The sequence below is a fragment of the Danio rerio genome, chromosome 16 (genome assembly GCF_052040795.2).
Source record: "Danio rerio strain M-AB ecotype USA chromosome 16, GRCz13ab, whole genome shotgun sequence".
In the NCBI taxonomy this organism is placed as follows: domain Eukaryota; kingdom Metazoa; phylum Chordata; class Actinopteri; order Cypriniformes; family Danionidae; genus Danio; species Danio rerio.
Genome location: NC_141036.1, coordinates 4,862,868 through 4,889,759, shown reverse-complemented (window position 1 = coordinate 4,889,759; position 26,892 = coordinate 4,862,868). Strand labels below are relative to the sequence as shown.

At 39.1% G+C, this 26,892-nt stretch overlaps 1 protein-coding gene across 7 annotated transcripts; it reads left to right on the top strand.

Moving 5' to 3' along the window:
• The first annotated feature begins 1,025 nt into the window (after positions 1-1,025).
• cyp4t8 (cytochrome P450, family 4, subfamily T, polypeptide 8) lies at positions 1,026-26,187 on the top strand. 7 transcript variants are annotated; one of them, XM_087285338.1, is made up of 13 exons: positions 1,036-1,252; positions 3,381-3,525; positions 3,604-3,648; positions 5,076-5,203; positions 7,099-7,223; positions 8,401-8,555; positions 12,153-12,259; positions 12,358-12,548; positions 13,662-13,795; positions 21,718-21,782; positions 23,754-23,836; positions 25,734-25,955; positions 26,022-26,187. In XM_087285338.1, exons 1-12 carry the CDS (start codon positions 1,076-1,078, stop codon positions 25,906-25,908), a joined length of 1,530 nt encoding a protein of 509 aa, XP_087141464.1. In that variant the 5' UTR covers positions 1,036-1,075; the 3' UTR covers positions 25,909-25,955; positions 26,022-26,187.
• The last annotated feature ends 705 nt before the right edge of the window (positions 26,188-26,892 follow it).

The window sequence follows — 26,892 nt, the reverse complement described above, 5'->3', positions numbered from 1 at the left end:
TGTGCAAAAATGCACTAGTGTTGTGAGAACTGGGAAAAACTGTATTTTAACCCAACAAATGGGTTGATTTTTTCTACCCAATGATTGGTTATTTTTACTTTAATAACAGGTTAATTTGATTTAATAAATAGGTTATATTTTCAAATGTAATTTTTAGTTTTCTTTTAAAATCATTGACCAAATGATAAACAAAATTACTCATTTTTTAAATACAGTGAAAACACTATTTAACACACAAACACAGACAGACAGACAGACAGATAGACAGACCGATAGACAGACAGATAGATAGATAGATAGATAGATAGATAGATAGATAGATAGATAGATAGATAGATAGATAGATAGATAGATAGATAGATAGATAGATAGATAGATAGATAGATCGATAGATCGATCGATCGATCGATCGATCGATAGATAGATAGACGGACAGATGGTAGGTAGGTAGCTAGCTAGTATCAAATATATGGCATTCCAGTCAGCACCTGCTGTGAGTTAATTTGACCCAAGGAGCTGGGTTGATGTGTCTGTGTGGTTCTAGGGTTGCATTGATTAAACTCTTCGCAAAAATTACCCAGAAAATAACACAGGTTTGAGTTACATAGCACTACTTAAGACTCGGAAAGTATTACCCACATGCCTCAACCCAACATTTGGGGAGAAAAAATAACCCTGGACTTTTAGAGTGAATTTTCATATTTTTGTGCAATAAGTATAGTCAAGTTTACACATAGACTTTTAAGGTTTAAAACAATCACTTATTCGCGAGCTTAAACATTCATAAAAACTCATAAAACTTTCAGAAATTAACCGGGAAATTCACTTGTCTTGCCTTAAGTTTTTTAATCAGCTACTATCCGATAGCTCTCAGGAATCTCAATGAAGAAAAGGTTTACTGATTGTAAAGAAAGGCCGTCTCTCTCTCTCTCTCTCTCTCTCTCTCTCTCTCTCTCTCTCTCTCTCTCTCTCTCTCTCTCTCTCTCTCTCTCTCTCTCTCTCTCTCTCTCTCTCTCGTCTCCTGCTCTGAATCCCACACTGAGGTCAATGACAGCAGCACCAGACGCTTCTCGACATGCTGCTCTACGGGATTTCTCCGTTTGTGCTCTCCGTCAATCATGTTTTTGCGCTCATCTTTCTGGCGTGTTTGCTGACAGTGGTGAAGTTACTGATTGTGAGGAGAAAGGGGGTGAAAACTATGGAGCGTTTCCCTGGACCTCCTGCACACTGGCTCTTTGGACACGTTAAGGAGGTAAACACATAGCTACAGTTACATAACAACAGTAAAATGGCGCTAACGGCACTTAAATTAATTTTAGGGGGGAAGCAATTGAGGTAAAGTTGGTTTTATATTCACACATTCGGACTTTCTCCTTAATAATATAACTATTTAAGAAAAGCATTGCAAATTCTATATTAGGAAATTATATAAGCAGCCAATGGCTATCAAAGTGTTGTTCACAGTTAAATAGTGCTAATGTTGTATTCAAGTAGGAATATTTGTATGCGTTTTCAGACCGAATATTCAAAGTAAAACAATTTAGGGAGCGTGTCACAAGTTTTTACTGAACGAATGTATACTTGTATATTTAAAAAAAATGGTGATATTTAACAGCTTAAAGGACCACTAAAGAGATAGCGCACCCACAAAAAAAAAAAAAAAAAAAAAATATATATATATATATATATATATATATATATATATATATATATATATATATATATATATATATATATATATATACTTTCATTCATTTTCTTGTCGGCTTAGTCCCTTTATTAATCCGGGGTCGCCACAGCGGAATGAACCGCCATCTTATCCATTTTTACGCAGCGGATGCCCTTCCAGCCGCAACCCATCTCTGGGAAACATCCACACACACATTCACACAATTTAGCCTACCCAATTCACCTGTACCGCATGTCTTTGGACTGTGGGGGAAACCGGAGCACCCGGAGGAAACCGGAGCACCCGGAGGAAACCCACACGAAGGCAGGGAGAACATGCAAACTCCACACAGAAACACAGAAATTGATCATTTTCTGATCCCTATTATGTTGTTTTGGAAATATATAAACAGATATTTTTAATATACTGTCAATATACATTCTTTCTGAATTTATGTTTCAAAATATACTGCAAATCTCAGATTCATAATGCTGAAATTGATCAATTATTTTTCTTTTTTACATTGTTATTGTAATAATGTTAATGTTTAATGTCAAACTAAAACATTCCATGAACTATGTATATTCTATATATATATATATATATATATATATATATTCATTCATTCATTCATTCATTCATTTTCTTTTCGGCTTAGTCCCTTTATTAATTTGGGGTCGCCACAGTGGAATGAACCGGCAACTTATCCAGCATATGTTTTACGCAGCAAATGCACTTCCAGCTGCAACCCATCACTGGGAAACATCCATACACACTCATTCACACACAAACACTACAGACGATTTAGCTTACCGCATATACCACAATTCCCCTAAAGCGCATGTCTTTGGACTGTGGGGGAAACCGGAGCACCTGGAGGAAACCCACGCCAACACATGGAGAACATGCAGACTCCACACAGAAATGCCAACTCAGCCAGGGCTCGAACCAGCAACCTTCTTCCTGTGAGGTGGCTGTGCTACCCACTCTGCTGCCATATATTCCGATATTATATTCAGCACTGTCGCCTCAAAGCAAGAAAGTCGCTGGTTCGAGTTCTGGCTGGGCCAGTTGACATTTCAGTGTGGAGTTTGCATGTTCTCCATGTGTTGGCGTGGGTTTCCTCCGGATGCTATGAGTGTGTGTGTGAATATGAGAGTGTATGGGTGTTACTGTACTGTATTGCAGCTGAAAGGGCATCCGCCATGTAAATCGTATGCCAGAATTGTTGGCGGTTCATTCTGCTGTGGTGACCCCTGAAAAAGAAGAGACTAAGCCTGGAAAATGAATGAATTCCACCAACATTATATATGAACTCTTTTCTGTTTATGTTCCTGAAGAGTGGTTGCTCATGCAAGAGAACTTCATAGAAACACTAGCCAACATTTTCTGTACACAGTTTATCACGTGTTTATATATTAAATAATTCAGGAGTACTATGCAATGGATGAATAAATGTTCCCTGTATTTGACCTCCTCACTGGAGGGAATCAATCTGATTATTGTCTCTGAGCTGTCTGTGTCTATTCACCTCAGCTATTCGCTGTTCAATGACATAATTATATTGTATGCCAGTGAACAGAACAGCCTTGCATTGCACTCACATTCTTCAGCTGCTACTGGAAGAGTTCATGTGAGATGAATAACATTAGAGCGCCGTTTATGTTGGAAGCACGTCAGTAATTTTCTTGCCTTTCTGAATTATTTGCAGTTCCGCCAGGATGGACATGATTTAGAGAAGATCGTCAAGTGGATGGAACTGTATCAGTTTGCCTTCCCTCTATGGTTTGGCCCGTCGTTGGCTGTTTTGAACATCCACCATCCGTCATACGCTAAGACCATTCTCACAACAACAGGTGACTTATAACTCCTTCAAAAACACCAGTGATTGCAACAAGCATTATAAAAATGACTTCATTTTGTGTTATTGGCAGAACCCAAAGATGACTACGCATACAAGTTTTTCATCCCATGGTTAGGTAAGTTGTTTTTTTCACCATTGTTTTAATGATTACATTCAGTCTGGGTTTATTATTGGGTGTTTCTTCAACTATTGCTTCTGCAGAGCTTTAGAATTAAAGGGAATTCAATATGGTAAATTGCTCTCTGATGTCTACATATTAGTTATGTGGCTTAGGTAAGTGGAAAAAATCTTCAGAATTGGATTCATTTTAGGGCTGGGTGATATTGCAAGAAAGATGATCATGATTTCATGTTTCATATCACTCTATATTCATAATTATTGAATAGTTTTTAAACAATACATTTAGAAATTAGGGCTGTTAATTGATTAAAAACATTAGGCAAGGCAAGGCAAGTTTATTTATATAGCACATTTCATACACAATGGCAATTCAAAGTGCTTTACATAAACAAGAATAAAAGAAACAAGTAAAATAAAAATGAAAACAAATAATAAAAATGCGTAAAAACAAAACAAAACAAAACATAAAAACAGGTAAAATGTGATATAAAGGCAAGGCAAGTTTATTTAATTTGTGATTAAGTAATTGATCACACTTTTTTTTGGTAATTAATCATGATTAATCATGAAACGCCGTATTTATTTCAGAAATAAAAACACAGGCATGTAAGTGTAATATGTTTAGATAATATGTTTTGTAATATTTTAATCCTTTATATTTATATTCTATATCTGTTCTTATTTTATCCTATATATATCCTTAATATTTAATTTTTTTAATATGTAAAGATATTTGCCTATTGCTCTCTTGTGTGTATTAAGCAGTGTGTAAGCGAGGCGCAACTCTGCGCTGGAGTTTAGAGCGGGTTAGTTTTGGTCTAATGAAAAATCTATTATAGTTTCTCAAAATAGCAACACGCCAGCGGTCCGCCTCAGAACGCCTTCCTTTTTCGACCAGAACGCCTATGGGCGCACAAATGAGCGCTAATGCATTTGCTATTTAAACAGTGTAGCGCAACGCCACAAAACCACTCTTGCGCCAAGCTGAAACTACCAAAAGACTATTGCGCCGCGCCTTGCGCCACACTGTGCCGGGTGTATGATAGGGCCCAATATGTTTAACACAAGCTTAAAAAACAAAAAAATGGAAGGGGCGGGGGTATTGTTGCAATATTAGTAAAAAACATTGTGCCCAAACAATATGGCATGCATATTAATGAGCTTATGTGCAATGTAACTGTGTTTTGTTTTGGTTGGCCTTTTTTTTTTTACATGGGATTTACATGAGAATAAAGAAACAATGGTGTCTGAGGCTCAGGGTGTTATTTTTCTATATACTGAACTCTCATTATTCAGTAATGCCGAGGTATATCCAGATGTTCATTAAAACTAAAGCTTTATTAGAAAGGATGTAGTTTCAATAACAATAATATAAGACTAAAAGTATCTGTGGTTGAAGAAATGTTTTGACTGTCTCCTCAGGCGATGGCTTACTGGTGTCCACTGGACAGAAATGGTTCCGGCATAGACGACTGCTCACTCCTGGTTTCCATTATGACGTTTTGAAGCCTTACGTGAAACTTATTTCTGATTCAACTAAAGTCATGCTTGTACGTCAAATGAAAATATTATCATTATGCTTACTCACCATTGTTGAAGTGTTTGTTATGTCAGACTCTACAGTGTATGAGCACACAGAACCTCTGGCTTCAGACAACATCTGCCTGATTTTGGCGCAATCAGTTTAACATAGGCTAGTCGTGGTGTTTGGTAAAATGATCATAGGATTGGCTTAAATTGTAAACACTGTGCCTGTGCTATAATTATATAACTGCTCAGTTTGTTTGAGCAACTTAACTAACATTATAAAGTGCCAGCATGCCCTTTTTGGTTTGTTTATTAGAGGTTTATTAGAGGCTAAAACTAGGCTGTGGTTTTGGCTGAAAATATGAAAGATATCTAACAATAATAAACATATAGACTATTGATCAAACAGACAGGAATGAATGACTACAAATGTGATATCTCTAGAACTTATACATCTAATCACCAGGATTTTACACTCATCTGTGTCTTTTTTAAAAACTTATATAATAATGAACGGAGTAACACTAGTAGCAAAAACTGTTCAAAAGACAAAACGAATAAATAAAAATCTGAAGACTATGATCATGCTGATTCAAATCGCGAAAGATGTCAGATGTGCTAATGCTCATTCACAAAAACTACACTCACCGGCCACTTTATTAGGTACATCTTACTAGCACTAGGTAGGACCCACTTTTGCCTTCAGAACGGCCTTAATTCTTAGATTCAACAAGGTACTGGAAATATTGCTCAGACATTTTTGTCCATATTGACCTGATAGCATGGTTGCTGGAGATTTGTCGGCTGTACATCAATGATGCGAATCTCCCATTCCACCACATCCCAAAAGTGATGACTGTGGATCTAGTGACCGTGGAGGCCATTTGAGTGCAGTGAACTCATTGTCAAGAAACCAGTCTGAGATGATTCACGCTTTATGACATGTGTGTTATCCTGCTGGAAGTAGCCATCATTAGATGGAGACACTGTGCTCATAAAGGGATGGACATGGTCAGCAGCAACACTCAGGTAGGCTGTGGCGTTGACACGATGCTCAAATGGTACTGATGGCCTCAAAGTGTGCCTAGAAAATCTCCTCCATCCAAATGTGGCAGCAGAAATGGAGACTCATCAGAGCAGGCAACGTTTCTCCAATCTTCCATTGTCCAGTTTTGGTGAGCCTGTGTGAATTGTAGCCTCAGTTTCCTGTTCTCAGCTGACAGGAGCGGCACCCGGTGTGGTCTTCTGCTGCTGTAGCCCATCCACCTCAAGGTTGGACGTGTTGTGTGTTCAGAGATGCTCTTCTGCAGACCTCGGTTGTATCGAGTACTTATTTGAGTTACTGTTGCCTTTCTATCCGCTGGAACCAGTCTGGCCATTCTCCTCTGACCCCTGGCATCAACAAGGCATTTGCGCCCACAGAACTGCCTCTCACTGGATATTGTCTCTTTTTTAGACCATTCTCTGTAAACCCAAGAGATGGTTGTGCATGAAAATCCCAGTAGATCAGCAGTTTCTGAAATACTCAGACCAGCCCGTCTGACACCAACAACCATGTTCAAAGTGACTTAAATCCCCTTTCTTCTCCATTCTGAAGCTCAGTTTGAACTGCAGCAGATCGTCTTGATCATCTCTACATGCCTAAGTGCGTTGAGTTGCTGCCATGTGATTGGCTGATTAGAAATTAGCGTTAACAAGCAGTTGGACAGGTGTACCTAATAAAGTGGCCGGTGAGTGTAGTGTTCTGAAATGTGAGGTCCTAATAATAATACACAGAATATAGAATAATACATTGAATTATACATTGTTTTAATTTAAACATAAATATAAAAAAATGTTGCTTTATATGGTTAATAAACTTGGGAACATCATCACAGGACCTTTGGATGAATGCATTGTGATTGTTGTTGTCTTCTAGGATAAATGGGAAGTTCACTCCAGATCAGAAGAGTCCTTTGAGCTGTTTAAGCATGTAAGTCTCATGACGCTGGACAGCATCATGAAATGTGCATTCAGCTGTAACAGCAACTGTCAGACAGACAGGTCAGTTTTCAGTCACGCTTCCTTTAGTCACTTATGCTGCAAAAAAAAAAAGTGTTTCTTTTTGTCTTGTTTCTAGTTCAAATATCTAAAAGTTCTCAAATCATGAAGCATTTTCTAGACAAGCAAACAATCTTGTTTTGTTTTCAGAAGTAAATGCCAAAATGAAGCGAGTGTTTCCTTTAAACAAGCACAATAATTGGCCAATGGGGTTAGTGAAATAATTTAATGTTAAAAGGAAAAACAAGATTATTTTGCTTACCACAATAGCAGATTATTTAGCTTGTTTTAATCAGAATCAGGATTTAATACCAGGTATGTTCAAACATGAGGAATTCGTTTTCATGACAGAGCTTCTACAGTGCAACAGAATTACAGAGACAGAACAAGTGAAGTTTGTTTATAAACTAATTTCGAGAGGATCCCGTGCTTATGATTTATCACGGCCGGTCTAGTTATACCTAATCATTATCTTCCAATCATATGAGCCCTAAGCTACTATAAAGAACCACAGTTTTCAGTCCACTTCCCCCTTCCTCCTCAATTCTCCTCCTTTACCATTGATCGGGCGGCATGGCAGCCCAGTGGTTAGCACTGTGAGCCCCACGGCAAGAACACTACCGCCCCTGGATCCGCCTGGCCGGTAGGCGTTTCTGTGAGGAGTTTGTATATTCTCCCCGTGTCCGCCTGGGTTTTCCCCGGGTTATCCGGTTTCCTACCACCATCTAAAGTTATACATCATGCATAACAATCAAGCACTTGTTTAGCCCCCCTTCTCATGTGTTCACTTAGCTACTGCAGCCGTGGAGTTCTGAGATCCACCGAGCTCAGGCTCCCCTCTAGTTCTGCGAACGGGGGGAAGCCTCAGGCTCGAGGATCCCTTGATGGATTATCAGCTAAGTGTGAACTCTTGAAAAAACATAATAAATATATTGCAAAAATAGAAGTAAGCAGTGAATGCATTTTTACAAATTGACAAGTGTAAGTACAGGTGTATTACTATATACAACAGTATATGTGCAGCTGTAATGTGCAAATTGTCATGTAAAGTATGTTGTTAAATAAAAAATAGTTTTAAGGAAAAACTCACTTCATTTTAACATTTTAATTCCTAAAACATGACAATATTATTTGCTTGATTATTTGTAAAGTCAGTAATACCATTCTGATCTCATTGCAGTGGAACCAACCCGTATATCCAGGCAGTGTTTGACCTCTGCCACCTGGTGAACCTCAGGTTCAGAGTGTTTCCGTACCACAGCAAGGCCATATTTCATCTCAGTCCACATGGATACCGGTTCAGGAAGGCAGCCAGCATTGCACACAATCACACAGGTGACGTTTCTTTGACAATCCACCACATGAGCAGGCTCAAACCCTCAGAACTTCACAGAAACTGCAAACGTAATCTGTAAAACAATGTATCCGCTTACCAGAGCATCCTGATACCTTTTTACACATGATGTGGGAATCTCCAGGAGTGCAAAGATTTTGGGATTCTGTGCTGGATATTTTATTTAAAGTTTCCCCAAAGATCCTTATTTTATAATAATTTTTAATATATTCATACATTTATATTGCGCTTTTCTGGACAACGTGCTTCATGCATTTTTTTAAAGGGCACCTATGGTGAAAAATCTACTTTTCAAGCTGTTTGGACAGACATGTGTGTGAGTATAGTGTATATACTGTCATATTAGGGTGAAATAAACACACCCCAGTCCTTTTATTTTTCAAAATTTAACAACATAAAAACAGTGGACCAATTGGAACGGTTTTCAGATCGACCGCAACTTTACGTAGGAGCGCGGTCCCCCCGCCCACCAATATTGATTGACAGCTGCGCGCATTAACATGTCTCAGTAGTAATGCATATACTCATATCGACAAAACAGGACGAGCGCAAAGCAACCGGGAATTAAAGGTCTGTTCAGTTTGCTAGGATCATCAATCATCAACAGATGTGATCAAGAGTGAGTTTTACAAGTTTAACATGTTTTTAAAACGTGTGCACGTGTGTAATGAAGTACAGCCTTGTGTCTCTCTCACTGTCTGTGTGTGTGTGTGTGTGTGTGTGTGTGTCTGCGCTATGTATGTGTGTGTCTGTGTGTCTGACTGTCTACGCTATGTATGTGCGTGTGTGTCTGCGCTACGTGTTTGTGCTATGTGTGTGTGTGTGTCTGCGTGTCTGCGCTGTGTGTGCATGAACCAGGCACATGCACACATATGGCTCAACCTGTGAAGTGCACATGCCCTTTTTAGTCATGGATAGAAAGTGCCCTTCCAAAGTTATCAAAGGTGCCCCCGCGACGCGACACACCCTCCGTCCCGCCCTTCATTAGGCGCGCGATAACAGCGGTCTTGAGTACGCGCGCTCAACCCCCCCCCCCCTTCCCCGCTTTACAGTACACACGCGACAACACAGCTGATCAGAACGTGCGCGACAACATCGCTCTTCACTACACGTGCCCCCCCCTGCAGATGGTCTCTGCAAGGGCCTGGCGTGAACTCATTGTTGCAACTCCACAAAAAATGCATCAAATACGGATTGGTAAAGTTCTTACTGTAGTATTTCTCACAAACGTTACGTGAGATCTGCTTCCTGTGGCAGCTGAGTGCGTGTTGAGGCATGTTGCTGACTGGCACGTGAAATCGGTGGGCGGGGATGACTAGCCTTGAAGGCCCGGTGCAAAAAAACAGCAACAACCTTTTCCCAGCTATAATACAGACACTTCAAACAGCTCTAATAAATACTCTGATGGGTGTTTTGAGCTGAAACTTTACAGACACATTCTGGGGAGACAAAAGACTTATAATAAATATGAAAAAAGGGGTAACCTATGTGCCCTTTAAGGGTGAATCTCCTCATCCACCACCAGTGTGCAGCATCTACCTGGATCCACCTTCAGACAGCGACCTTCTTGCTGTGAGGCCACAGTGCTGACCACCCGCATCTCATTATTATTATTGTTATCATTATTAAAATAATTATTATGTAAAAAGATATATATTATTCAGATTTTTGTTATTCCTCAGACTTTTAGGAAATACGCTGGCAAGTTTGTTATTTGCCAAAACAATTGTAACGGTCTAAACTCCAGCGCAGAGTTGCGCCTCGCTTACGCACTACTTAATACACACAAGAGAGCAATAGGCAAATATCTTTACATATGAAAAAAATTAAATATTAAGGATATATATAGGATATAACAAGAATAGATATAGAATATAAATATAAAGGATTAAAATATTACAAAACATATTATTTTCTAGCCTACATAAATATGAAAAATCACTGCTTTTATGTCTTCTTCATCTCGGGAGGCTTTTTCAGTTCATTCATAACAATTTGCTTTTGTATAATGTTATTATTATTAGCAGTATTATTTATTATATCCATATTTATATTTGTTTTATTAAAAACAAGCTTAGATTTGCCCACCTGCAGGTTTTAGACCATATGGGGCACAGCATGTGTTTTAGGATATAACTCAGGTTTTTGAACACACTTCGTTATTATTGTTAATTTATTAGTTTGCTGGAAACTAGAACTGAATTTAGAAATAGTTTTGAAATGAATATTTGCACTTAACAAATGAAATTAATTATTTATAGACTAATTGATGTCTGTACGTAAAGGTTTCCCTATCCAAGAGCGAAAGTGAAAGTGATCCATTATCTCTCATTCTCACGCAGTAGATGCTCTGTTTAACAGTTTTCTGTTAAAAAACTGTTAACTGTTTGCTTGTGAAATGCTCATTTTTTCCACTTAGACTTACTTTACGTCCTGTAAATAGCGAATGCGCTCTTGGCGCGACGCAGCTGGCTCTTAAAGGGAATGGGAGATGAGACCCTTATTGGTTTATTGTCAAAACACACCTATAACTCATTAAGAAAATAAACTCAACCCTTTTAGACCATGCACCATGACGCAAAGCAGATTTTCCCGTCCTTAAATTAGCAAAAACGCGTTCTGACACGCCCTGAAAGCGTTTGCGCCCTGCGTTTTGCGCTCTGCGCATGGACCGTCAAAATAGATCCCTTTGAATTTTGCTCATTATACATTTATTAACATTTTTTTAAATATTTAAATTCTTGATTTACAAACATTTTGACACATTTTTCTTTTTTTTTAATTTGTGGCTAAGAAATAGCTATTCACTTTATTTTTTATTTTTTTGGTAAGGACAGTGAAAATATTGGCAGGGCAAGTAAAAATCTGAACCACTGGTCCGATCGGGCCAGTAGAAAAAATCCTTGGCGTTGAACCCTGCCTGCGCTTTGCACTTTGCGCATGGACCGTCAAAATAAAGCCCTACATGTCTTTAAGCTGTATAGACGTGTCTTGAAGAATATCTAGTCAAGTATTATTTACCGTCATCATGGCAAAGATAAAATAAATCAAAAATATTTTGAAGGGTCACACTTTACAATAAGGTTCATAAGGTAATGTTAACTAATGCATTGACTAACATGAACAAACAATAAACAGTACATCTACTACTGTATTTGTTCATGTTAGTTAACGTTAGTTAATGAAAATACAGTAGTTCATTGTTAGTTCATGTTAACTCACGGTGCATTAACTAATGTTATCAAGCATGGACTTGGATGTTAATAATGCATTAGTAAATGTTCAATTATGATTAATTAATGCTGTACATGTGTTGTTCATGATTAGATCATGTTTGTAAATGCATTAACTAATGAACCTTATTGTAAAGTGTTACCAATTGAAGAAATTTTCTCTCCGTTTAACAGAAATTGGGGAAAAAATAAACAAGGGGGGCTAATATTCAGGTGGGTCAACTGTATATATTTTTAATCAAATAAAAGCAGTAAAACGAAAGAAACCTCACTGACCCCAAACATTTCAATGGTGTAGGACTCAAACCTATCATGTCATTTCAATTCCTTCATCTTTTTTTTTAGCGGAAGTTATCAGAAAGAGGAAAGAAGTCTTGAAGATGGAGGAGGAGCAGGGCATTGTTAAAAACAGACGATATTTAGACTTTCTGGATATTCTTCTGTCTGCTCGAGTATGAGATTCTCAAACACTCACACAAAATAAACATCTGACATTTTTGTTACGTAATGCATGCGATGGCATGGACTGATTTTTGTGTGCCGCCCACAGGACGAGCATCAGCAGGGTTTGTCAGACGAGGACATCAGAGCTGAAGTGGACACGTTCATGTTTGAGGGCCACGACACCACGGCTAGTGGAATATCCTGGATCTTCTATAATCTGGCTTGTAATCCCGAGCACCAGGAGAAATGCAGGCAGGAGATCCAGCAAGCTCTGGATGGAAAAGACACGCTGGAGTGGTACTGTCATTACTCAAATTCATTCATTCATTTTCTTGCCGGCTGAGTCCCTTTATTAATCCGGGGTCGCCACAACGGAATGAACCGCCAACTTATCCAAGAAATGTTTTACACAGCGGATGCTCTTCCAGCTGCAACCCATCACTGGGAAACACCCATACACACTCATTCACACCCATATACGACGGACAATTTAGCCTACCCAATTCACCTGTACCGCATGTGTTTTGACCAACCCAAGCTCATTCTGGAAACGTAGCCCCGCGGACGTTTCTGGAGACCGCGATTTACGTGGCCGAAGGTACGTAAAGGCCGCGTTTGGTTTTTTTCGAGCGAACGCTGCGGGGCGGTGTGGCGCCGCTCCGCCCCTCCTCTTCGCGCTCGCAGGCCGACGGCTCGCCTCCGAGTGGAGGGCTTTCCCGTTGCAATCAGTTTGTCCGCTTAGCTCACAGCGTTGCGTCGGCGGAGCGGAGGCCCCTGACGAGGAAGAGGAGGAGGAGCCGGCCACGGTGGACGACGACTGGGATCGAGTCCGGGGAACAGCAGGTTCCGGAAATCAGGTAAGACGAAAAACGTAATCCGAAAAATAAGGGCGAGAACGCGGCGGGATCCGAAAACGCGGTCGAAATCGAAGACGGGGGCTTTTGCTTTTTTTTTTTTTTTTTTTTACATCCGGCGGCTTTTCGCGCGAGAACAGCGCGGGTGCGAACGGCGCGCGCTCCCGAGACGCGAAAAAGCGCGCACAGCGGCCTCTCGCGGATCCGCGAAAACAAAAAAACACTCGAATACGTAGAAACGTCCGCGGGGCTACGTTTCCACAATGAGCCCGGGTTGGTTTTGACTTGTGCAGGAAACCGGAGCACCCGGAGGAAACCCTCGCCAACACAGGGAGAACGTGCAAACTCCACACAGAAATGCCAACTGACTCAGCCGAGGCTCGAACTAGCAACCATTTTTCCCCTCCTTAAAATAGCGAAAGTGTATTTAGACACACTCTAAGTGCACTTAGCCATGTGCTGAGCTCTAGATGACACTACTACTAAATGCTTCACTTGGTAACACTGCAATTACAATATATTTATCTGACATGTTGCCTCTCTACTCCTGTTTTAGGGAAGACCTGAATAAAATTCCATACACCACAATGTGCATTAAAGAATCACTGCGGCTTCATCCTCCTGTGCCAGGAATATCACGGAAGCTGACCAAACCCTTGACTTTCTTTGATGGACGAACTGTACCTGAAGGTAAGTTAAAAATACCAAATAATGCCATAAAATATCTCCAGAAGGCTCTCCTACGTGTTAAAAGATATGTTCTGGAAGGTGTGATGGGTGTAAATCAAGACAGTCGGAGTATGATTTGCAAGATAGTCTCACGTCTAATTCAGCGTAGCTTAACGTCTTGAGTAATTATATAGGAAATCTACAGCAATTTCTGATTTAAAGTTGTTAAAGTCTGCATGAAATTAACATTTAGCGCATATGGTTAGTCTTTAAAGGTTCAGGACACCCCGGATAACTTTTTTTTTTTATATTAACAGATGTGTGTGTGTTTAGCTTCAGTTAAGACAATGTTAGCAGCTGTCAGCTTTAATTGTGGGGAAAACTGGATAATTTTGAGCTTTTGTCAGCTAATTTCAGCTTCCGGGTTTAAAATGATTTTTGGGGCGGGATCAAAATCGGCGACGTAGCGCAGTACTGCAAGTGCAATGATGACGCGTCGGTTTCTCATTATTATTCATAGCGGAGTTTTCTTATCCTATGAGAAGAGCCGGCTGCTTAATTATTCATGAGACCTGCCAGACCTGCCAGTGTCAAGCCCGAGCTGAGAGACACGGAAACCACGGCACAGTATTTAGCCGTTCATGAATGCTCGTATGTGTTTGTTTCCATGATCCACGGGGTTTGTTGCATGTTTTCTCCCGCGATCTTGTCAGGGCCGATCATACAGCAAAGCTGTGTGTGTGCTGCTAGCATTTTTGTCAGGAGAGCAGCACGAGAATTAGAGAATGGCGGACGCTGTCTTTTATCAGGAGTTCATTCACATTCAGACACATCGCCGTGCTGCTGTGTTTGCCTAAATCCTCCAGATTACCAGCAGGGTTAATGGTTAAAATAGACGGGTCAGGAGACCTGCTGCACTGAGTCTGCTGGATACGGGGATTGAGGGAGAAGTCCTCATTTATAGTGTTTACATGAACACACATCTTTATAATGATATAAATTGTGGTTTTCTGTATATGAAATTACGAATAACAAATGTAGCAGGGCATTAAATCACTGTTCATTTCTTTGCATTTTAACTTTGTAAACTATAAACTCATGCATCTCCTCTTTGTGTCTCATTTTGTGAGCTAAATGACAACAACAGTTATTCGCTCCCCTTCTCCCCTGCTGGCCACGCCCACTCCTGCCCGATGCTCGCGGAGCTCCACGCCCATTAATCATGCATCTTTTGAAAAAATTCTGAAGTAGACTTTAACCGAAAGAGTGGGGTGTCATGGCCCTTTAGGGAAAAAAGGCTCATTTTACAACAATTACAACAATACGACCATTCTTGAATCCGTTCAGCCAATCTCCGGGTCTTGGGGGAGCACTTTTAGCTTAGCTTAGCATAGATCATTGAATCGGATTAGACCATTAGCATCTTGCTCAAAAATGACCAAAGAGTTTTGATAATTAACCTATTTAAAGCTTGAATCTTCTGTAGTTATGTCGAAAGTTGCTTTTTTCTGGGCTGATATGAATAGGAACTATATTAATGAAGGATTTGTTTTTACCAGGAGTAATGATATCAATACTTGCAAAGTTCCTTGATTGCATAGATATATACACTGGATATCGCATACAGGCCCTGACCCACATAGCAAAATTTCTCTGGCCCAGCTCTGGCCCAAACAATCAGGTTTTGCTTGGCCCACATGCTGCAGTGAACTACGGTACATGCTGGACCAAATCTGGCTTCAGGACAAGGGCCAAACACGGACCATATCTGAGCCAAGTCTTTAATAACTCATAACTGGGCCTGAACTGGGCCAGATGGGGTGGTGGTCACGATTGCAATAAAATTGATAAATCAATGAAGCGTTGCGCTTTAGGCACACTATAGGTGTGCTTTTTTCTCAAAGTGACCTGATTGGTTGAATTTTTTTCTTTACTCAAAAAATTATTTTAAATGTGGGTCAAGACTGGCCAAACTCACATGGCCTACATGTCAATTTTTTAAATCTGGGCCAAATACTACGTTTTACATCTGGTCCAAATCTTGTGTGCCGCCTTAAAGACGGTGCCACCTCTGCCAAACCCGGGCCATCTTTGGCCCACATGCTGTATGCCAGTGCCGGATAAATGCATGCTGTGCCAGCTTTATGCCAAATCTGGGCTAGAGTTCTTTGCTAGTAGGGGAGCATGCGTCAATAGCCACATTTGTACAGTGCTCCTAGGACAAAAGTCATGCAACCGCACTAGTCAAGACCAAAACCAATGTGAAGATGCTGGACTTTAGTGCTGTGTACGGGTGTAGTAACGAGCAAACTAAGAAAACAAAGCACAAAGGCAGAACATTTCATAGGTAAGATTTAGTTTTTTACGTTTTTGTATGTTACAAACTTTTGTGCTAAACGGGTAACGTTATTGATGATAATACAGTCTCTTACTGCACTGGCCTGAATGCAAAGTAAAGTAGCCAGTGGTGCCCGCAGAACATTTTCTTAGGGGTGGCCAGAAGCAGCCACATCAAATCTTAGGGTGGCACACAAAAAAATGTATGCATAGCTACCCGCCGGTTATTAAAACAGTCCACGCTTCCAAATACTGATGTCCATATGGATTTTCTTTATTGAACATCGTGAAAACTAAAAGATAAACAAATAAACAAACCAAATGTTTCACAAAACACAATCAAAAGGAAATCAAATAAACAAATAATATATAAAACAATTTTAGTTTACCGTGTTGGCCTGATAACCAGCTATAGATTTAGCAAAAGCACTTAACAGGTGCATTGAGATCTCACTATCCTCTGGCATACAAACTCTTGCAGGTTAAATCAATCAATGAGAATCATGTGACTTCCCACTCAGGCCAACCGGAAACAAAGAAATTAGTAACAAACGAATACACATTCAATTAATGACATTCAAAACAATAAACAAAATTACAAGCTGACCAATCAGCGTCAGCTACAGTATGAATTCAGTGTAATAATATATTTTTGTTTCTGGTAAATGAAATAATGTGGCTTTAATTCATTTAATTAATTACTTTTAAATTATCGCAATTTATTCCAAAAAAAAAAAAAAATCAATAAATAAAAAAAATTGAAAATTGATAAAAAAAATCAATATTTAGTTTAAAAACCCTTTTCATATAAATATATTTTCAGTTATTTTCACATACTTTTATTGTATAGCACATGGTATATGCCCTGTCTAAAATGAATAAAGATTAATGAATTAATAAAACAAACAAATAAACAAAATGCATTACTATAAACACACACACTCACTATAGAGACCATAATAATATTATTGATCCATTTTTCTTTTTTGAGCCACAATATTATTAATACAGCTTAATCTATCGATGTACCTTAAGGTTAATATTGAATAGGGAATATGCTGAAGCATACTAACAGGACTTTTAATTTGCCAGAAACTTGGGTTAGTCGTTTCCGGTAAACTGTAAACCTATGCAAAATCGGTGCGTTTAAGGTCTGTTTTCTTTAAAAATCAGCGGTCTCCAATAGCTGAGTGATATCCGATATAAAGTGGGTCTCAGGTTGTCCAAGAAGCACTGCATTAAATTACATTTTCCCCACCAAGTCTTTATAATATGAGCATTTATTTTACCCCGGTATATTCAATGGAGCTTCCGCGCTAGCCTGCTGATTCTGACGGGTGTGTGCGAGTAAACGGCTTTTTGTCTCGTTTTACGCTTGATTAACTAAATGAATGGCAATGTCTGTTTAACTGATTGTATTTTAATGACATTACAACATCAATGCTGTAAAAGGAACCATATAAAATGGAAAAAAATTCACAATAACAGGTCACCGGAAGTTTATCAGGGAAACATGGGGTATATGCCGAGCTAGTGCTGTTCCCATACTGATACTTATAAACTAATACACTAATTTTCTTATTTCTAATATTTCAGTCATGGTATTCTGATGTTTTCCTTACACAATGCTATATTGTATGACTGTTAAATTGGTATTTTATACAGCTTGACAACATCCCTGGTCACCATCCAATGTAATTGCTAGAAAACCCTTTTAGAGCATTATATAGGAGCATTAGTGATGATGACATCCAGTAACTTACAATTGAATATACAGTTAAAACATGAATAAAAATACAAATGCACTAATCAACAGAGAACTACAAACAACATAAGCAATCCTAGGCAAATGCATAAGGGCGGCCGTTTATGTTGTTTAATGCTTTCACCACCGAATAAGTTTGACAGCCTGTTTTATACCCTCTTGACTTATAAACAGACATGGTGACCTCTAACTCAGAGAACATCTGACTGAACATTAACTCAGTGGCTTGTTGTTCAGTTACTTGGCATACGCAACATGACACGGAGCATTATCAGTTCGTCACAAAACACCAACGTAGGCTGAGTGAGTACACTCAGAAAAGAAAGTTTGCTGTTTATTCAAGCTACTTATTTAAAATGAGATGAAACAACACAATCTTGAGGGTTTTTTGGGACGACTTTTATGTTCAATCCACTTTAATTTGTTAACTTAATTCCTTCATGTTGTCACAACACAAATTGATTGTGTTGAACCCAGCATTTTTCACAGTGTACCAGTGATGTAATGTGATGAATTACAAATACTCAAATGACTGTAATTAAGTAGTTTTCACTTCAGTTTGTGCTTCAATAAGTAGTTTTAAAACCATTTTACTTGAGGAAATTATTAGTGCTTTATTGACACTTTTATACTTCAACCTGCAGTTAATAATTAATATGTTCATTTTTTTCTACATTCATTTATTTTCCTTCGGCTTAGTCCTTTATTTATCAGAGGTCCCCACAGCGGAATGAACCACTAACTATTCCGTCATATGTTTTACACAGCGGATGCCCTTCCAGCTGCAACCCAGTAAACACCCAAACACACTCACATTCACACTCATACACTACGGACAATTTAGTTCATTCAATTTCTCTATAGCACATGTGTTTGGGCTGTGGGGGAAACCAGAGCACCCGGAGGAAACCCACGCCAACACGGGGAGAACATGCAAACTCCACATAGAAATGCCAAATGACCCAGCCGGGACTCAAACAAGCGACCTTCTTGCTGTGAGGCGACAGTGCTAAACACTAGTAGAATAATAGGTTCAATTAATAATAATTTAATTTACACATCGAAAGACCCTTAAAATGAAATGCCCTGATGTAAACTGCTGCTACAGTGTAAAAAATCCCTAAATTAGCAGTTTTCTGTATTTTGTGATTCAAATTTTATTGTTTTTTTAATGTTTATTTATGCTTTTGGATTGCGTTATGGGACCTTGATCTTTCTTCCAACAATTTTAAACTGTGAAAAGTTTTTAATAGTTAAAAAGTGATTTATTGTCTGGGTTGGTGTTGTTTATTACACAACAAAAACCTGCGCTAAATAAAATGCCAGTACATTTTCTGTTATTTCACACACTTATTTCTCATTTTTCTTATACAGTGCATCTGGAAAGTATTGATAGCGCTTCACTTTTTCCACATTTGTTTGTTACAGCCTTATTCAAAAATGGATTAAATTAATTTATTTCCTCAGCATTCTACACACAATCCCCCATAATGACAATGTGAACAAAGAGTTTTTGAAATTGTTGCAAATTTATTACAAATAAAAAGCTGTAAAATCACATGTACATCAGTATTCTCAGCCTTTGCTCAATACTTTGTTGATGCACATCTGGCAGCGATTACAGCCTCAAGCAGGGCCGGAGTGGCACTCCTTTTCAGTCCTGGAGTTTCAAGCCTCAAACCGGCCCACATCAGTTCACGACTGACTATATTAAAATAAGGTCATTTCCAATTCAGTTTCTAATTACACAATCACGTCTTTTTTTTGAGAAAACAGCTGCTTTAGAACTTCAAATGTTCAACAACCCTAACAGTATTATGTCTTAACAATAAAAATGAAAAAAAAAAAAACATACTCAGACGAGGATCAAACCCTGGTCAGTAGCGTCGTAATCTAATGTGCTAACCACTGTACCACAACAGTTGAATATTGAGAGGTGACTCATCTGAGTTATATCATCATTAACCTGCAGGCTGGTTATATATAAAAAGAGCAGAGCTGCGGTAAAATAATGAATAAGAAGGCTGTGGTCAAGTAAATAAATAAATAAATTTAAAAAGTGTGACTGCTGAGAGCAACAAATTCTGGAGCTAGGGACACCGGCCCTCACGGCCAAAAAACGGACCGGCCCACCGGGAATTCTCCCGGTCCTCCCGATTAGCCAATCCAAGAACAGAAGTAGGATCCACATGCAAGTTTAATCAGTGGTCAGGCAAGCAATGGTCAATACAGGTGTAAACAGGTATATGGAGGCAGTTCAGAATCGTAGTCAAATAACAGGCAAGAGGTCAGAAGGCAGGCGGCAAACAAGGACAAAAGGATAAACTAGGCTAAGGTCAAAACACAGAGAAACAAGACAAGGAAAACGCGTTGTAGTGTTACTTTACAGTTAACAAGACTCGGCATGTGAATGAGTATGTGTGCTGCTTAAATAGTGTGTGTAATCAGTCTTTGACAATGCTCAGGTGGTGCGAGTGTAATCAGTCTAAATGAGGAAGCAGGTGTGTGTGTACGAAGAGTATGTATGAAGTTGTAGTCCAGGGGTCTCAAACTCAATTTACCTGGGGGCCGCAGGAGGCAAAGTCTGGGTGAGGCTGGGCCGCATAAGGGATTTCACAAAAAAAAGTCCTCAAATGTCATTATTAACAGTTTTAATTATTTCTTCTGAACATGAAGTGTACTGAACATTAATAGAACATTGAGTGAAGATTATGAACAGTTCTTCTGAACATGGCATCTTTTGCCTACTTCTTGCTGCCAGAGACTTGACAGCGCTTCTTCTCACAAATCTGAACCACATTTGGCTTTAGAGCGGAAGCAGTTGAGACCCTCAGTATGGCTTGAAGACGATAATCATTAAGTCTAGACCTGTACTTTGACTTATTGAAGTCCTAGGGAAAAAAGTGGGGGAACTCGCTCAAAACTTCCATTCCCTCACCTAAAAAAAGGCGTATATATGTATAAATAAAACACCCCCACCCCACTCCAGTCACATCAGTCTGTACCAGTCTGTATCTACCTATAATATCAATATATATAAGATGCAGGGCAGGCACGTGCACACATAGGGCTCAACCTGTGCAGTGCACATGCCCTTTTTAGTCTTGCATAGAAAGTGCCCTTCCAAAATGATCAAAAGTGCCCCCGCGACGCGACACACCCTCGGTCCCGCCCTTGAGTAGGCGCGCGATAACACTGCTATTGAGTACGCGCGCGACAACACAGCTGATCAGAACGCGCGCGACAACGCACATTCAGTGACAAGCGCGCTGTGTACGGATAGAATCAGCGGAGCAGGGAGCGCTCTCTCTCCCCGCTCCGCTGATTCTGTCAGAGTACAGCGGTCAGCGCAGGCCACAAAATATTGCACTGAGGGCCGCAAGTTTGAGACCCCTGCTGTAGTCCATAAACTGGCAGATTTGTAGTTTGTATGAGTGATAATGTTTTTCAGCGACCTCTGGTGGTCAGAGGTCGCTGATGATCGTGATAACTGTAGAGTTGAATTTTCAACATCAAAAGTGGACAGAGCAGAGATCAACATCCCATAATGCAATTCACAACTGCAAATAATTGAAAAACACTTGTTTGTGAGTCACTACGCATGGAAACCGGTCATTAACAGATATTTTTCACAGTGTATACTTTCAATTGGCAGGTATAAGGTGAAATATGGGCTACTTTTTACTCATACTTTGAGTAGTGTTTAGAACAGCACAGATATTTTTTTACTCTACTTGCACTACATTTTTAGGTACTTTTACCTTGTTCCGATACTCTTTTCACCACTGCTGAATACATACTGTAACTGCACACCTAAAAAAACTCTTTTACTCTTCCACAGGTTGCACCATTGGAGTCAGCATTTATGGGATCCACATGAATTCCACAGTGTGGGAGAATCCATATGTATGAGTATTTTCTTTACATCTCCAATATGCAATGCATCACTCACAGTACATGACAACTGTAACAAATAACAAGTTGTGAAAAGGCTCTAAAGTTGCATTTTAAATACATTTTTAATTACATAATATTTCATTTTAATGGCGGCAGTACTGGATCCGCATGACGATCAGGTTCTCTGACGTGATATGAGAAGCTTCGTCTGAAAAAAGTCAATCATTTACTCATATTTGATGAGTTAGAGATAGAAATGCTGAAAATCTAGACGTCATGAAATCAGCAATTTCTTGTACAGGCGGTACTTATTTACAAGTAAAAGTTTTGACCCCTCTGTGATATAATAACCAAAATTCGCACAACCAGAACATTCATTCATTTTCCCTTGGATAAGTCCCTTTATTCATCAAGGGTCGCCACAGCAGAATGAACCGCCAACTTATCCCGCATATGGTTTACACAGTGAATGCCCTTCTAGCTGCAGCCCAGTATTGGAAAACACTCATATACACTCATTCACACACACTCATACACTACGGCCAATTTAGTTTATTCAGTTCACCTACATACACAGAAATGCCAACTGACCCAGTCGAGACTCGAACCAGCTCCCTTCTTGCCGTGAGGCAACAGTGCTAACCACTGAGCCACTGTGTCGCCCCACAGTCAGATTAAGTGAATGATAATAACGTAATAACAATATTCATTCATTGTTGGTGCCAATAGCCTAGTGGTTAGTGCGTCGACATATAGCACCCAGGTGCTCGGCGACCCGAGTTCGATTCTTGGCATGAGGTCCTTTGCTGATCCTTCCCCTCTCTCTGCTCCCCACAATTTCCTGTCTGTTAATCTTCATCGTCCTGACATTAAAGGTGAAAACCCCTAAAAATATATTAAAAAAATATATTCATTCATTCATTTTTCTTCGGCTTAGTCCCGTACATATCAAGGGTTGCCACAGCAGAATGAACCACCAACTATTCCAGCATATGCTTTATCAAGCAGATGCCTTTCCAGCTGCAACCCAGTACTGGGAAACATTAATAACAATATATTTAATAAAATACTCAGCATATATACACATAATAATAATATACTTGGTAATGTGCATGGCTAAGAACTTCATTTATACAACTTTAAAGGTGATTTTTTCAAGAATCAAAAGTCTGTTAAACGTGACTCTTTAGCACCAACCAACAGATTGAACTTTTGTGTTGTGCCTTTTCTGAAATGTGCTATTTAATTTTCAGCATTTCTAAGAGTTTTTCCTTAGATTTAGCATCTTCTATCTTTCTATTTCTCTCCAAGTGAATCTCATATACTGCCAATAATAATGCCTATTCATACTATATAATATTCAGGTGTGGACTCTGTGCAGGCCATTTTATCACTCTCTTTGTTTTAACGGCTCCAAATATGATTTCATTACATTAGCAGTGTGTTTGGGATCATTATCCTGCTGAAAAATAAAACTATTACAAATGAGCTGCTTTCCAGGAGGAATTACATGACGAATTTAAGCTTGTCTGGCAATATTGAATACAACAGCTCTGGCAGAAATGCAGATCAAACCAAGACAGAAACTCCAGTGTCTTTTATTCATCCTTCCATCTTTCTCAAACTTGTTCTTTCATATCAAACAATTAGACCCCTCCCCCCCCCCAACCCCCCCCCCCCCCAAAAAAAAAAGAAAAAAAACTAGAACCTGTATTTTCTGGATGTATTTTAATAAAGAGATTGAGAACTCATTATTACCGCACTAAATGCAAATTTATTCAGCTTTCAGATATAAATTTCAATTTCTGACTGATTTTGTGGGGAAGAGTCATGTTTGTTTGTTTATGTGTGTGTGGAAAGTCTCTGTGTTTGCTATAGGAACTAAAAAAAAGTAGATATAATCATATTAATACATTTTAAAAGTCTTATGTGCATTAAAATATGTTTCTTTAATGTGCTTTATTCGCAAATGTTTTGCAGAAATTTGATCCCCTGAGGTTTTTGCCTGAGAACGCAGCTAACAGGTCTCCTCATGCCTTTGTGCCCTTTTCTGCTGGACCCAGGTTTGTAACCCGGAGTGTTTGAGACATGAACGTTTTAGCAAGTAGGTCATTCACTCCGATTTCAGCGCACGCAGAATAGAGCTGTTGTTTGGTTTTAAGTGTCTGTTGCTCTGACCTTATTTTAACCCACATGAGAGCGTAAACTTTAGGAAAGAAATGCTGAGTAGTCAATGCGCCTGAAAATATCGTATTGAAAGAGATAGTTTCCCCAAAAGTGAACATTCTGGCATTATTTACTCACCCTTCACTTGTTCCAAATATATTTGTATTTCTTGAACTTAAAAGAAGATATTTTGAAGAATGTTGAAAACGTGTAACCATTGACTTCCATACTACACTGTAAAAAATCTCCCCAAATTTGCAGTTTTCTGTATTTTGTGATTCATGTTTTTATTGTCTCAGTATATTTCTGTTGTCTCAGTATATTCTAAAAATGTTTTAAAAAAAAATATTATAAGACATACTGTGAAAATTTCCTTGCTCTGTTAAAAATCATTTGGGAAATATTTAAAAAAGAAGAAAAAAATCAAAAGGGGGCTAATAATTCTGACTTCAACTATATATATATATATATATATATATATATATATATATATATATATATATATATATACATATATATATATATATATATATATATATATATTTTTTTTTTTTTTTTTTTTTTTTTTTGTCCTCATAGGGAGCTGAGCCCCCCTAAAATTAATATCCTAAAATCGCTCCTGTTTGGCACTCTCCAGAAATGTATATAGGGGTACATATTCAGAATGAGCCTGGATTTGAAGAGTGTGCACGTTTGTATTTTTAGGTGAACTATCTCTTTATCTCAAACTTTTTTCAAAAATTGTGTAAAACCTGTTCGCTCTTTTCAACATTTTTCAGCAGCTTTCAATGTTAGAGCTAATGGAGCTTTATCACAAGACTCTAGTGAGGCGTTTAAGGGTCATCAGCATCTTGAATCCTTGAAGGTTTTTTATTATTTAGATTTTTTTTAATGTATGTACATTTATATGTATTTATTTATATATGTATTATATAATCTTTGAATCCAATTACAAAAAAACTAATGACGGCTCGTGTGAGGTGTTTGTAATGCAGCATCTATGGGCAGTACAGTAAATCTGACATTGTTCTCTCTTCTGGCTGCCGTTATCAGTCGCACACTATTATTGGCCTATATCTGAAAGTCTTGATAACACCATCCTGGAGTTTGTCTTTTATTATTTTAGCAAATAGGATCGTAAAAGAATTATTTGTTGTACTCTCCCATTCACTACATTCAACATTTACCAACCATGATGCTGCTGAGAACCTCAGAAAAGTGAAAAGCTGCGTCCCAAATGGCACACTATACACTATGCACTATGCACTAATGCACTTACACACTCAACAGAATAGTATATGTATGTAGAGTCGTCCCAAATGGCACACTAATGTTTTTTTACTAAGCAGAAATTTAAACCGTTTTCCTGATGACGTTTGACGATCGCCAAATCAGTGAAATAAACGACCGAATTATCAAATAATACCTGCCGTGAGTATAACCGCATTCACCATCGGGAGGCGCTATAATCACTCTCGTAGGAGAATTTTGCTTTCACCATCCAAAATAAATAAAGTTATCCAACATGTGCGTCCGATAGCTCCGCCCCTTCCACTATGTAAGCAAACCTGCGGTCGTTGAGTGCGTGAAGTGTCCAACATTACACACTTCATTTTAGCGGCTGAATGAGTGCATCATCCGGGTAATTAAAGTGCACTTATTATTTTTATAGTTTTCAGTGTGAACACACTACTTACACTATTTATACTACAAAATGGCGTAGAATAGTGCATAAGTATACGATTTGGGATGCAGCTTTGTTTCCATAGAGCTCTGATGTGTGTTTGATTGCAGAAACTGCATTGGGCAGAACTTCGCCATGAATGAGATGAAAGTAGCAGTGGCGCTGACGCTGAAGAGATATTACCTCATTAAAGACCCTGATCACACCCCGAAGATGATCCCTCAAGTCGTGCTCCGATCTCTCAATGGGATTCACATCAAGATCAAACCTGTTGAAAACGATTGATGAAATGCTAGTGAGTACACTGAGCCTGCTGGACATTTCTAGGAGGCGTCTTTGACCACCATTAAAATGCTGCGTAGCATTATTCAATAAGCACATGGAAACGGAAAGGTTAGACAATAACACATAGTTTTGTAACCAGTGCTAAACTACATTTTTAATGTTTTTTTTTTGTTTGTTTTTTTTCTCTTGTGATGAGTGTAAACTATTTTAGTGGTTGTTTTTGGAGATTTTGAGGCTTTGTCTCACCACAATATAATAAAAGATGATGTTGTTTCCTCATCCTTGTGTGTTTTCAAAGCTGTAAACGTATGTCGATGTTCAGAAATTAAGAACAATGTCTGTTTTCCCTACTGAAGAACAGCTCAAACCAGCCTAGGCTGGTTGGCTGGTTTTTAGCTGGTCGACCAGCCTGGTTTAAGAGGGGTTTTGGCCATTTACAGGCTGGTGTTCAGCCATTTCCAGCCTGGTCTTGGCTTTATCAGCTTAGTCAAGCTGGGAGTGCAGCCAGAACCAGCTATGTCCAGCTTAAACCAGGCTGCAATCTGGTTTTAGCTAGATTTAGCTGGTCATTTTCCAGCCTGACCAGCTAAGACCAGGCTGGAAATGGCTGGACACCAGCCTGTTAATGACTAAAACCCCAAGAGGGTCTGGATGCAGACCTGGTGCAGTGCAATTTGAGCTGCATCCAATGCTTTTTAATGGACTCACCTAACCCTTCCCGTCACAGTGATGTCACTCGCTCCATTTCAGTGCATTGTGTCTGACATTGCATCGCTGAGTGATGCAATCTCAGCTTGCATCATAAAGGCTGCATCCAGATACTATTGAAAACCCCTCTAAAATCAGGCAGGTCGACCAGTTAAAACCTGCTAACCAGCCTAGGCTGGTTTAAGCAGTTGTTTCAGCAGGGATTTGCCCATATAATGATGAGATTCACTGTAGTTTTTGGAAAACGGTCCAAGATCACCCTCTACTGGGCCCCTT

Excerpts from the sequence above, each read along its gene's own strand:
- cyp4t8 (XM_087285338.1), top strand. The coding sequence starts at position 1,076 with ATGCTGCTCTACGGGATTTCTCCGTTTGTGCTCTCCGTCAATCATGTT. Across the intron at positions 5,204-7,098 it reads ATTCAACTAAAGTCATGCTT|GATAAATGGGAAGTTCACTC; the intron begins GTACGTCAAATG and ends GTTGTCTTCTAG. Across the intron at positions 7,224-8,400 it reads AGCAACTGTCAGACAGACAG|TGGAACCAACCCGTATATCC; the intron begins GTCAGTTTTCAG and ends ATCTCATTGCAG.